The 14842-nt window shown below is 37.2% G+C and overlaps 1 protein-coding gene across 2 annotated transcripts; it reads right to left on the bottom strand.

Annotated features, from left to right (window-relative positions):
- Nucleotides 1-236: 236 nt before the first annotated feature.
- Nucleotides 237-11439, bottom strand: LOC121384635 (DDB1- and CUL4-associated factor 10-like). 2 transcript variants are annotated; one of them, XM_041515105.1, is made up of 7 exons: nucleotides 11341-11439; nucleotides 9130-9339; nucleotides 7341-7454; nucleotides 6270-6467; nucleotides 5253-5574; nucleotides 3978-4037; nucleotides 237-2382 (listed from the first exon to the last, which is right to left on the bottom strand). In XM_041515105.1, exons 2-7 carry the CDS (start codon nucleotides 9324-9326, stop codon nucleotides 1537-1539), a joined length of 1737 nt encoding a protein of 578 aa, XP_041371039.1. In that variant the 5' UTR covers nucleotides 9327-9339; nucleotides 11341-11439; the 3' UTR covers nucleotides 237-1536. The 2 variants fall into 2 exon arrangements, with proteins under 2 accessions (XP_041371039.1, XP_041371040.1); XM_041515106.1 differs by having other exon boundaries at nucleotides 11305-11430.
- Nucleotides 11440-14842: the final 3403 nt, after the last annotated feature.

Genomic DNA, 14842 nt, shown 5'->3' with positions numbered 1-14842 from the left:
CTGGCATATCAAAGGCTGTGGTATGTGCTATCCTATCTGAGAGATGGTGCATATAAAAGATCCCTTGCTGCTAATGGACAAATTGTCCTATAACAGCTTGTTCTGAATGTGCACATAAAACCCTATGACCTGACTAATGAAAAATGGTAGCATGTTTCCTATCTAAGACTATACGTCAAAATAGCCGATGATTAATAAATCAATGTGCTTTAGTGGCGTAGTTAAACAAAACAAACTTTAACTTTAGTATAATCACTAGGATGATCAGAAACATGTTTAATATACTGTACAATCACCAACATTTTATTTAGAAAAATGTATTTAATATGTAATTACAGTAATTAAAGTCTCTGTTGGTCGACATCATCTTAACAGCTGAAAACGAAAACTCAGGATGGTCCCTTTAAGGAAATGTAGTTTGGTAATATAAAGCACACACATACAATTATGCCCTATTCGTACAGCACTCGACTTGTGAGCATCAGCAATTAACTGGGGAAATAAGAAACATACCTAAATTACAAGCTTCTATAATGGTAAAAAAAACATTGCGGGTTCAAACTCTACATGGTAGGACAAAACCCTGCACAATTTATTGTTTATCGTAAAACAGTAATATAAGCAGAGACATAAACAGTGAAATACACATGAGTAAGACATGTTGGAAACAAAAGGAATGGTTAATGAAATGTGTTTGGTAATTTAAAAATGGTTTATGGTATTGCATGGACATATCATCTGAAATAATGAAAATACTGTTAAATTCACCACTAACCAACTGCAAACAATCATAAGATATCAAATGCCAAACTTTACATAATGCAGCCCACCAACACAAGGCTAAAAATTGCCAGGTGACCAGCAGTAAATGTCGCTTAAAAGGTATAATATTCTTTATGATAAGCAGTTTCATAAGCAGCTTTTGCTTTCCATCTTATTTTTGAAAGTGCTCCACGTATTTCCAGAATTCTCGATTTTAAGGAGCAGTAATATCAACCATATGCTTTTACCTGTATGGTCTCAAGTCTCCAGCACTACTGTTAAAATATTACACTATGAACTGGTGCAATTAGAAGCCAATTTTTACACTAATTTCTACAACTGCTTCTCATTTTCTAGTATTTACTTTTCCAGTGTATAATTTGAAAAGCAAAGACTGCTTTGCATTCCACAAAATTAATTTTGAGCCTTGCAAAACTGTATTATATAGCACATTTTTTAATAAATGAGTTTTTGGTGGCTACTGTAAGGTCTAATTTCTCATTGATGGTTCAACCAGAAAGAATCTGCTGAACATTTCAATTTATATTTAATTTAATGATTCAGTTTTGATATCCTCTATAAACCTACATCTTCCTCATGGTTTTGCCCATAAAAATCATTTCTGACAAGATCAACAGTTCATTGTAAACCATGTTTATGGGAGCAGTTCTCTAAGGTGTAAGTCTCCTGTATCTGAACCACTGATGAGAAACTAGGCCTAAAAAAATGTTCAAAGTTTTTGTGACCTTGTTTTAATATTCCGATGCTTAAATCTCACAACCGCGGCTGGTTGAAAGCAACCTTCCCACTGAGGCAGCCCGACACGTACAAACAGTGCACTGGCGAGAACTTGGTGGTAACCACAACGTCACTGTGTGAAATGCTGCTGCCAAGTTCATACAGCTGCACAGGAGACGTGGGCACGTTATCACAGAGCTCCCTACAGCTGGGATCGAACGCTAGAAGTCTGACCCCGTTGCCAAACGGAGAGCAAATCAGTCTGCCATCAGCGCTGAAACAGAGTTCTTTGATGAATCCTCTACCGACATTAGGTTCCCGAGCGAAGGCCAGCAGTCGCGGTCTGTTCTGACAGACGTTTTTGTTCTTCTTACGTGGCCGCCTTCTTAGCAGCGAGGACGTTTTGAAAATGTCTTGAAATGGAATGAGAGAGATGTTATTGTGCAGATGAAATGGGGGATCTGGCGTGCCATCAACGTTTGGCTCGTCAGATCTAGCCGGTTCCGAGACACTGGAGTTACTTGTCTGTAGCGACAGAGATACAGTGGGATTGTTCGCACGTCTGAAGTGAATCAGGTCATAACTGCCAAATCCGTTGACCGTAATCAACGGAAATTCATCACTTGATTGAGAATCAACATCATCATCGTCATCTTCCACGTCTTGCGGCACTCTTGGTCTTGTAATAGCGTGACCGAGGTTTTCGTACGAGTTCACGTAGATGTCTAAATGGGGTCCGTTAGACTGCGCTGCAGGAGAACTGTCCGTCTGAACGCTGTCTGCCGTCGAACAACTGGCTTCAGACAGATCTTTGTCTGAACTGCTGTCAGAATCCTCTTTGTCAGGCTTAGGCAATGTCTGTATGTCATGCACACATGTCCACTGAAATGGAAAAAAAACAACTATTTTTCTCAGATATATGTTACTTTTTATAAATACATAGAGGAGAATCTTTGCTGTAGCAGTGTACAATTTGTCATCCACCGTAGTCTCTGTATTTAGTCAAAATTACATGGGAAAAGTGCTCACATAGAAAGAAAAAAAAATGTCTGTTCAGTAATTTAATGCATATAACAAGGAAAGAAAGAAATGTTTTATTTAACGGCGCACTCAACACATTTTATTTACGGTTATATGGCGTCAGACATATGGTTAAGGACCACACAGATTTTGAGAGGAAAACTGCTGTCGCCACATAGGCTACTCTTTTACGACAGGCAGCAAGGGATCTTTTATTTGCACTTCCCACAGGCAGGATAGCACAAACCATGGCCTTTGTTGAGCCAGTTATGGATCACTGGTCGGTGCAAGTGGTTTACACCTACCCATTGAGCCTTACGGAGCACTCACTCAGGGTTTGGAGTCGGTATCTGGATTAAAAAACCCATGCCTCGACTGGGATCCGAACCCAGTACCTACCAGCCTGTAGACCGATGGCTAATCACGGCGCCACCGAGGCTGGTTACCATATAACAAGGATATGTCTACTGAGTGCCTCAGTGGTCATATGTTTTAGATTGATAACAAAGTTTTGTATACCACTGCCTTTGTTGGGATAGGGTACAAGTGACAAGTCCATTGAAGGAAATCATTCCTATGATCTATCATATCTTAGGTAATCACTCTATTACTGAAGGAAGGAAATGTTTTATTTAACGATGTACTCAACACAATTTATTTACGGTTATATGGTGTCAGACATATGGTTAAGGACCACACATATACTGAGAGAGGAAACCTGCTGTCACCACTTCATGGGCTACTCTTTTCACTTTAGCAGGAAGGAATCTTTTATATGCACCATCCCACAGACAGGATAGTACATACCACGGCCTTTGTTATACCAGTCATGGAACACTGGCTGAACGAGAAATAGCCAAATGGGCCCACCGACACGAATTGATCCTAGATCGATCGCACATCAGACGAGCGCTGTACCACTGAGCTACATCCCCCCCCCCTCCTATTACTGAGGTACAGGCATAATTATGACCACTCACTTTACTGCTACCTAGAACAAATGTATACGTCAGGCCACTAAGAATGTCTAAATTTGATAAGCATGCAAACTGTGGGTTACACAAAACTAGACAGGACAAATTAAACTATCATTCTCACAATTTTCAGAGGCAGTTTGTTCAGGTGCGTGAGTAATCACAGCTACGCTGCTTTTGTGTCCCTAATGTGATAGCTGAAGACGATGATACCAGTCAAATTGTTTGTGAGCACTCGGCTGTCTGAACATGCTACTTATGTTTAGTTATCCAGGGCTAGTTCTGGCACTCGCCAACTTCGCTAATTGCGAATTTTGAAAACAACTGGCAATTTTTTTTTTAATTTGGCAAAAGAATTTCAAGAATTAATTGATATTTTGCTACAAAATAACTGGGTATCTATAAAATTTTGAAGTTTAATAGAAAATTTGGCAAATTTTTCTGCTGATCCAGAGCTAGCCCTGTTATCCTACAGTAGTTTACCTCTGACTTTTCTTTTGCATTAGTATTTCTCGAGACGGCACACCAGCCCAGTGGGTGAATCTACAAACAAAAAAAGGTACATGAAACAGAAACAAGCAGAATGTGCCTTTAAATTACGCATCAGTAAAAATAAAATAAACACCATATATACCATGCATCACTAAGAATACTATGATGGAGCCTTTTCATTAATGTAAACAAAAGCAGGGGATAATATTTCAATATATTAGGAACTTGGTTCACGTGATTATCACCTAGGTAACAGATTGTTTGGTTACATGAATTCTATTTACATAGCAAATACAATTCCGATGATTCTGACATTTGTAACTTTTCATTTTTAGAATGTAAAGGTTCACCACAAAACAGATTGGCAGTTCGCATGAACAACGGTTCACGTGAAATATTGTCCCTTGGAAAAGTGCCAGGATAAATTTTAAAATGGTAAGAGCCATTCACAATTACATGTATCATCATTTTCACAATACTTGGTTACTTGCCTATCCAAGAAAACAAAAATTGAATAAATGAATAATACATGTCAATTCTCACCACCCTTGTTTCACGATGTCAGTTTTCAGGGGCAAGTTGGATGTTACCGATTAGTTGCCCAGTAATCAAATTCTACTTGCCTTGTGTATCGGCAATGGTATTTTTTAACCCTTGCAAGCATATAAATTATACTCTTTGTTTTTTTTAAAAGTAATTAGTGTTGTGAATAGTATTTATATCCAATTATGGATTAAGCATGCTCGGGACAAAATGAAAACAAGTTTTTTGAGGGTACTGCTAAAGCAATACAAATCTCCTAAATTCAAGGGCCATAACTCTGTCAAATATAGGCCAATTCTCGAGAAAGAAATTGATCAGTAACTCTATATGATAAAGCTATACAAAAATGAGCTCAATATCTTGAGGCATTATGAACAAAAATGTCCAGAGAACAATATGTGGAACAGACAGACAGAAAGACGGAGATATTTCATTTCATTTCCGTGCTTATATCCAATTAAAATTCAAGCACGCTGTCCTGGGCACTCACCTCAGCTATTTGGACTGTCTGTCCAGGACAGTGGGTTAGTTGTTTGTTGTTAGTGAGAGAGAAGAGGGTGTAGTGGTCTTACACCTACCCAGTGACCAGCATTATGTCTGATGGCTTAACCACGACACCACCAAGGCTGGCAGGCAAAGACAAAACCAATAGTCCCCTCTCGTTGGACCAATAGGGGACCAATAAGGTTGGCAAAACGGAAAAAGAATAAGGATTATACAAACCTGTAGTGAAGAGATAACTTCTGCCTGATTTCCTTTAGGAAAGTCACTAATAAACTCCACTCTGTTTCGAGTCCTTTCAAACACATGGTTGTATTCAATCAACATGGAGTTGTCCAGTTGACTAATCTGCATCTGTCTATACAGGGTCGGTTTGAATCCATTCAGATCCTCAGCTAGAGTGTGGAGGTCCAGGTTGTGAATAATAATCAGGTATCCAACCGCAGTCGAGATGATAAGTTGAGAATTGTCGGGACTCAGTTTCGATCGCATCAAGGCACCAGTGTGGAACACTTTGTTAGGAACATATTCCTCGTTGGAGTAACTGAAAAGGAAGAAATATTGTCAGTGAAAAAAATATATTTCAGTCACAAAATCTCTGTCAGAGATGAATTCACATTTTTTTTTTGTTGAAAATCATTTTGCCCAAGCTACACCCACAGTTCAGAGTAGGAAAGCAGTTAACACCATTTGTGTCACACAGGCTAAAACATGAAAGTCAAATTTTAGACACTGGCCAATTTAGCATCAGGCCCCGTGCTTATAAACCTTAAAGTCTAGACTTTAATAAAGTCCAGACTTTAACGTCATGGCAACGCCATTCAAATAGCATTACGTTAAAGTCTAGACTTTAAGTTTTATAAGCATAGGCCATGATCTGGACAAGGATTTACTGTTATGTGCAGTAGACCATGAAAAGTAAGTCACAGTGACCTAGTAATAGTACGTGACACACCGCCATCACAAGTTGTTCCTACATGTAAGTTTTGATGGTCCTGTATGCATCGGCATGCAAGATATGGTCTGGAGAAGAAAACATTAACAGACGGACGTACGGACGGACAATGCCATATTATAATACGACCCATATGGCCATATAAAAATAATGTCTATTGATATAGAAATATAATGTTTGATTGTCACCTGTTAAATCTGTTCTTAATGACATCCCTGATTTATCACAATAATTATGAACAAATCCAGCACAATGTTCTAACTGTCAATAAAACACAAACTGACCTGTTTATGTCCCAGGTGAAAATGCTTCCATCAAATCCGGAGGTGACTAAGAGTCCAAGCCCACTTGCATATTCAATGTTTTTCACCCAGTTTGAATGGCCGTGGAATGTTCTGATCTTCTGCTTCAGGTAACGAGCATCCCATAAAGCAACAGTCGTATCATCAGAACAAGTGGCAAACACCCGTGTGTCAAGAAATCTGCAATTATTTACAACTTTTAATAACAGAGATGAGAATGATAACAGGCAACAAATCTGGAAAAATCTGAAGGGTCTTCACTAACAGAGGGTATTACTGTAAACTTTTGATCAAAGAACACGGCAAAGCTTGAAATAGCAGCTTGTGAAAAGTAGTAATTTTTTTTAGACTTTGCAGATGAAATAGAAGTTCACCTGCTTAACCCACCCACATTTAACAAAAGATATATAGGGAATAACTGGTTACTGTCTTAAGATATCGGCTTTATCCTGCAAAGGTTAGAATGACAAATGCAGCGAGGCTCTTTCGTCATTCGACCTGAGCAAGATAAAGTCGACATCATAAGACAGTAACCAGTTATTTCTTTTATCCTGCAATTCTACAGAAAATCATTATTTATTCCGTTTTTGCATATTCAAATCGACATCGTCAACCTAGCAAGGCTTTTGCCGTATGACGTCATACAAGATACATGACATCATTCTTTGTAAGATGCTAGCTACATTCTGTGACATTCAAAAAGCATTTCTAAACTCTAATTCATAAATAGATATACACATTTTGTATTGTTATCACAAAACTAAAAGTTATTTATATTTACTGTACTTAAACAAATGATTTAAAGAGTATGTTTATTGAAAATCTAGTCTGAAATATTCGAGTCGAGTCAGGCTTATGTCACGTGACCTATATTTTTGGTCAGTGACCGAAAATATAGAGATTTATCTAGTCGTCATATCTTGCAAATGTATACATTGATTACAGGATCAGTGTATTTTACCATTATCTCATCTGCTATCTAGCTCATGATTCATTTATATATTTTAATACTTGAAAGGGGCTGAATTAAATTTGCTTTCATCTGTTACCTACCTGACACAGTTAACACAATCCTCGTGAGCTTCATCCTTCGAGTCGATCAGCTTTCCATTGAATGGATCAAACATGAGGATGCTCTGCTTCTCACAGGCAGCAACAAGGAGAGACCTAATAAGAATTAAAAACATTTCAAAATTGCCGAAGCAGCAACAAGGAGAGACCTAATGAGAGTTAAAAACATTTCAAAATTGCCGAAGGTAATAAATTCACAAGTCTGAGCCCTGGGCATATTGAGGCTTATGGTGAAAGGTAAAGTTAATAAGAAACATTAGTTAAAAAAAACAAAAAACATTTTAAATATGTTTTGTTTCTTTTGTTTAATGACACCACTATAGCACATTGATTTATTAAGCATCTGCTATTGGATGTCAAACATTTAGTAACTTCGACATATAGTCTTAGAGAGGAAACCCACTACATTGGTTCCATTAGTAGCAAGGGATCTTTTATATGCATCATCCCACAGACAGGACAGCACATACCATGGCCTTTGATATACCAGTCGTGGTGTACTGGATGGAGTAAGAAATGAAGAAAACTTTAAGAGTTTTTTTATTAATACTTATCCTGACCTTTGACCTCCCCCCCACCCCCCCACCCCACCCACCCCCCCCACCCCCACCCCCTTTAATCCACCTTATGGTCCAAATATTCAACAGCTGAATGGCAACGAAATCTTCCGATTTACACCTTCTTAGTTCCGGTCACATGACCTCAACTTCCTTCTTTCATCGGAGCAGTGCCTAGGTGTCGACGGAAGCGTGGAGGTTGGGTGGGCTTATCCTCAGAGATCAGGATAAGTATTAATCAAAGAGAAAACACTTAAAAGTTTTCTGCATTTCTTTATACTCTATCCTGACCTCCGACCTTTCACAGAATTCGTCAGTAAGGAGGTGAGTTTTGCAATACCAGGTGCCAAGTCCATACTGGAACGGTTCTGGCACATTGGAAGATTCAAAGACAGAAAACCAAACAGAGGGATGTGCGGCTCAGTAACCATGCAAACAATGATATCTCTGAACATGAGTGATGGAGAACCCTAAATGCCAAATAACACTGTAAGTACATTTGTTTTACAAAACATTATTTATGCTTCACACCTCTACTTTCTTTCTCCAATCTGGCTATCCACTCCATTTCTGGGCCCTATGCAAGACTGTTTGGATGACAAGAAAGCAGAACTTTTTAAAACCAATCTGGCAAACACCATGTTACCGAGTCCTTCCCTAGATTGCTTGATCTGTGATGTATCAATTTTTAACATAACTAAATGACTGGTAATTGATAAACATTAACCGATACATAAATAGAAAAGCTAAAGTTTGACACGATTCACGCCTTTGAAAGCGAAAACAAACAGTGCTAACAATTATTACAAATGCTCTTTGAAGTTAACCAGACTGTGTCTGTAATTTGGTATTATGTACGAACACTGACGACCAAATACAGGATCAGTTCATTCCACTTAGTTGGCGATCTATTATTCTGTAATTGTCACCTTTATCCTCACAGCCTAGACCACCCAAGACGGGCGTGCTTCGCTTGATTGACAATACATTCATCATTAATAAAGTGCAATATCCAGAAAACATATGATCAAAAGAGCACATATATGTAACTAACAGGCCCTAATCTAGAATTGAAAAAGTAGGAGAAATTACTTCTCCTTTCCCAGAAGAAAGGGGAGATGTTTTATAAAAATAGGTGAAGGGAATATTTATCAGTATATTATGAATTTTGGTTTTTAAAATGGTGGCATATGGTTTTCTAATGCAGTACAAACCCATCTGTTGAGTAGTCAAAGTTGAAGATTCCTCCATGATGAGAATGGTTTGTCGTCTTGTGTGGTTCAAACGTATTTACAACTTGCAGTGACAGGTACAGCTGGTTGTATATTGAGGTCTTCTCATCGTAATTTGGTTTGTTGCCAAGCTCTCGTTTCTGCAGCCACCTCCATGGAACAAAGTCATCTGACCCCATAGTTCAAAGATTCCTGAAGAAAAAAAACCCACCCTCATTTACCTTTCTGTTTTTTCACAACTTCTAATTTAAGACAATGAATAGGTTGGTGTTTTGCAGTTTTGTTCACTAAATCATTCGCTTTTTTTTTCCTTTTCATTTGACAATTAAATGAAGTTTCCAAACATAGAGAAGTATGATGCAGGTTTACACTTAAAATTGAATTCACTCAAATATAATTTATTAACTTTTAAAAGATATTCCCTTAACATAGCATGCCCTATTACCATGTAGCTTATCGGAAGACGGGATTTTGAATAAAAACATTTGGCTAACATGACAATTTTTTTTTTTTTTTTTGGTTATTTATGCTTTCATGCATATAGTGAAATAAAAAATCCACACACAAGTTTTTCATTTCCAGTAGGAAACATGTACCAGTTTTGATGCAGTGACGAACATACACAAAGGGAAGGAATTCTTAGTTGCCACGGGTGTTATGATTGCTTAGTATGGAGGCCCGTTATGGACAAAACGTTAATAACTGTTACCTTACTATTGAGTGTGAAGATCGAGCAAGTCCTGGTGTGAATATCACCAGAATTGGTCTTTTTACAGTCCTGTTATCATGGTTAAAGGTAGCTAAAAACAATAACTTAAACATTTTCATTACAAATAATCTGAACACAAATCCTGGAATGCAAGATATTTTAAACTGGAACAAATAAAAAACTTCAATATACAAAACAGAAACACTAGAAATGTTCCGAGTATATTCTGCATGCAGTGAAGGCACAGTGAAGGTCTCTCTTTACAACCTTGGTATCACTGGAGAATACAAGATGTTTGTAGTGTCGTAGTGATCACCGTTATCATTTTGTACCCACTTGACACTCATACGGTTTACACATTCTCTGGGTGCTGGTAGAGAAAACGATTTACAAATTATACAGCATTTCGATTCCTCTGAATCAGACCCATCACTTTCCTCATGGGAATTTGAATTGCTTTCACTGAGGTGGGTGGTCCAGGCTGGGGTGATGAAGGAAAGTTTTTGTGCTCTTCCCAATTATCATCTTTTCAGTGCTTTGTTTATTTCAATTTAATTTTATTTATTTTTTAAATATTATTATCAGTACTCCTTATTATTTATATTTGTGCTTAGTTCATAATTTAAAAAAATAATATGTTTAAAATAACAAATATTTGGACGATCTCGCTCATTCTCTAAGTGATTTCGTCAACCAACAATGTCACGCTGAATGTGTGACATTACACTGTAACAGATTTGTGTTAATATTATGTGGCCTTTATCCGCCTCCATACAAGCCATGACATGTGATTACAAAAATTTGGGGCTGGTCAACTTCAAATACCAGAAGACAGGTCAGGGACACATGGAAAGTCGGAGAGTGAATTGGAAGGAAATAATAAACACTTCTGCTATAGGGGGATTAATTACTATTTCAAGGTTTGTGAAAATGGCGCATGATTTTTTTATTTTTTTTAACTTACAAGAGAATGGAACATTTCACACTGATTTGTTCGCATTTGTCAAAAACATACTTCCTTCCAGGTCTACTTGCATATGTCAACAAACGCAAGATGGCGCTTCCAAATGTTTATTCCAAAATAAGACAAGCCCATGGAGTCTGCGGTAACTGTGAGACAGACTATACATTGATTGAATTGATTAAGCACCGTTGAGTCTGTTGTCTTTCATACAAAATTATAACAAACTGAACTTGCATTTTACGGGGGTCTTATTTAATATTATTAAATTAACAATATTAGCACAGGGGTTTTTTTCTACCCGTTTTTAAGATACCTGTTTTATTATATGCTCAATTAAGAGAGTAGGACTAGGCCCATAATTTAAACAGTACAGTGTAACTGTAAGTGTTAAAACATTTTTGTGACTTTAAAACAGCCAAAAGCTCGGTTAAAAATTAACTATTACAGTCTTATTACAGATTGTTGTTCAGCTCATTTCATTTACTTCAGTTTTACTGTCTTCAATAATTGTATCAGTCACCTTGCAGAAGAACGTCTTTTCGTTTTAGCTCGAAAACAAATGATTGAATTACACATAAACAACAAAAGTAAAAACCAAAACAACCATAACGAACAAAACTGTTTTTTGTTTTGAGAGAATTATCCCAAGGGAAGTAACTGTAACTGCCACTATGTTCAACGCGAAGTTGGGTTTTTGGGCACGGATAGTGATAGATCACCACTTTGTTTTGTTCAACGACAGCACTTGAGCACATTGATTTATTATAATCATCGGCTATTGGATGTCAAACATTTGGTAATATTTGACAAATGGTCTTAGAGAGGAAACCCACTACATTTTGTCATTAGTAGAAAGCTATAGGGATCTTTAATATACACAATTCCACAGGACATGATAGCACATACCACGGCATTTAATATACGCGTCGTGGTGCACTGACTAGAACGAGAAATAACCCAAATGGGCCTAGACCGACAGCGCAACTGGCGAGCGCTTTGCCATTGGGCTACGTCCCGCCCCTCATACATATGACACTCCCACTCCCCACCCCCTACGGAAAAGAGAGTTCCGCTCCAAGGAACCCTCAATCTCAGTCAGCCACCCCCCACCCCCAATGTCTACCTGCTTCCGCAGTGCCTGATCTAGAATAGTAATATTCTATCATGACATCTAATATGTCCAAGTTAATTTCATTTATAATTATTTAAATTTAGTACTGATGTCCAATTAATGTATTTTTATTAACAAAACATTGTCAGATTTGAAACACATACGCATGCCAGCGCACGCACGCACATTTTAGTTGGAAAATTTAGACACAATCCCATTACGTTACTAAAGGGTCAATCTATCTCAAAGCAACACATTATGTTTATGGTCGCCCACGCACTTCGGTCTCAGATTCACTTGAAATTTGTAGCAAATATTCCTGTCATCCACACGAATCAATCAAAAATTTGGACTGTATTCCAAATAGTTTTTTGAGAAATGGTAATTTTGCTAACTGTGGTAGGCGATAAATTTAGCTCGAAAATGGCCACCATCATTTTGGTTCTATACTTCAAGTCCACTTTTCTCGGGATAGAAACATACAATTTTGCAATAGTACTAAGAATATTATGAAGTTCTGGTAATTTTCAATAGTTAAACTGATTTCTTAGAGACAACTGAAGAACCTTAAAATGGCAGTTTATCTTACGAGTTGCCATTTTTGAGACACTAAAACATTGTTACCTTCAATATTACACACATATAACTTCTTCATTTTTTTGAAGTTCGACCCAATTGTGTCTTGTGAATGTTTCGTGAGTGCTAAAATCATGTATAATTAAAAACAAATTTCCTAAGAAAGACTTCTGGATAATGATATTTGGTAAATACAAACTACAAAATGAGACCAGATTCAGGATTTTAAAAGTATACCGACACTGTTTGGGTTTTTTCATTAAAAAGGCCCCCAACTTTTCCGATTTCAGAAGGATGTTGTTCCATAATTAATAATCACAAATGTAATAATTAAGATTTATTTGGCAAATTTGATGGACTTGATAGAGAAAAATGTTAAAGGAAGGGACAATTAAGGCATTTGGCCTGGTATGCATATTCAACGATATATAATGCACATTATTGCTTAATATCAACAAGTATAATCGTATACATGTAGTTAATTAATAAAACGGTTAAATGTGACGGCTATTATATATAACGGGCGCAGCCATTTTGTACCATCTCAGTGAGTACGCCCTCTGGCGAGCTGGTGGTTACGTAATACTTAACGCATAACGTCAGGAATGAGCCTTAGAACTAGAGAAACACAATCTACCTGGTTTTTTCGGGATGATAAAAAGTCATACATTGCAATGTTCTGTAATAATACACATCCCAGTAAGCCAGCAGTAAGTACATCCAGCTCTATATATATTATTTTTCAATACAAAATAAAATACCATTGTCAAAGTGGCTACACAACAAGTCGAAATAATTAACAATGTTTTGTCCATGCATTAACCTACGTACTGAAATGATACACGGAGTGTTTTCTTAGTTAATTGGTCTATGCTGTTAGTTGCTTCTACCTGTGATTCGTGATTGGCAGGTGTGTATTTGATTGGTAACCAGACGAGCCAATTAATTGACGCTGTCTAGACACAAAAATACATACCGGTATTGTGGAATATTACCTGTCGCCCCTAAAATGGTAATGGACATGGTTTATTACTGTAAATAGTTCTGTAAAACTATTTATTAAGTAGACTTTTCCATCTAAAACTACAGAACTGACCAATTACGTAGTCTCAAAGAAAAGAAAATTATCACTTGGGTATCGTGGGTTGTCATTTTTGCTCCAAATGTAGCATATCAATAGGCCTAATAGTGTACATTTTTCCTTTGGATTATTTAACAGAGAAAAATACTATAACCCCATTTTGTTCCGTTAATGCAACTTGAAATATATTTAGTTTAATAGTTTATTATATTATTACGTCATTTATGCTGTTTTACAAGTCAGGTTGATCAAAGAGAAGTGCCTTGTCGTAAATTAGAGCGTTTGTTTACACTGTCAATAGAGGAGATGGACGGAGCTGACGTCACTTCGCCCCAAGCTATACCACCGGACGTCACAAAAACGAAACAAAATGGCTGTCCCCAGTTAGCAGGAATAATCATGTTTTTTTATTAACTCTAAAATTATGCGTTTTTCATTTGCTAAAGTGTCAGTATGTGTTGGTGGTCCGGGTATGCATCTTTCCAACACATAAGGCTCTTGTTTGAGTTGACCCTACCTTTAAATGTATGAAACTAATATGAGTGTCTCAAAAATGGCTGCTTGTAAGATAAAATATTTTTCAGTTGTGTCTAAGAATTTAGTATGACTACTGAAGACTACCAGTCTGGGGATGCAGATGATTCGTCCTCTGGACGTTTCGTCCACTAAAGATTCGTCCACTGTTGAACTCGAGGCGATTCGTCCACAACCAAAAATTGTTCTTGGACAATTCGTCCACTATAATTTTTATAGTTAATTTAGAACTTGGCTGGAACTTGGTAGCGGAATGGAGATAATATCTTTGTTTATTGGTTGGTTACTTCGAATGTCCACGTATAAATGGCATTTTTTACATAAATGACGAACATTTTGTTTAGTTGATGTCCGCATGAATGGAATGAGGTACTTTGTAAACATCAGGTGCTACTGGGGGGTTTTCAAATATGAAATTCGTTCACAATTTCGTATTTCTGCTTTCACACTATTCCAAATATCAATTATTGTTGAATGTGTAAATGACATTTTTAACACATTTGTTTAGCAAAAGGAATAGATATATTGGATTCGTTCCTCATACTAAAGTGGACACGTTGTTCAACCCTAAGTGGTACGCTGCTGACTAAGAAGTCAGGAGTCACACCATTCATTATTTTGAATATAGCACACAAATATTTGGCCTTTCGGCGTTCAGATAGTGTAGCCAAACCTGTTTGTAAATATAATGCGTTTCTAAATGCAAACAGTGGTAGACCG

Source organism: Gigantopelta aegis, chromosome 10, assembly GCF_016097555.1.
Source record: "Gigantopelta aegis isolate Gae_Host chromosome 10, Gae_host_genome, whole genome shotgun sequence".
NCBI lineage: Eukaryota > Metazoa > Mollusca > Gastropoda > Neomphalida > Peltospiridae > Gigantopelta > Gigantopelta aegis.
The sequence above is the reverse complement of the archived record's forward strand: the minus strand, read 5'-3'. Positions and strand labels throughout refer to the sequence as shown.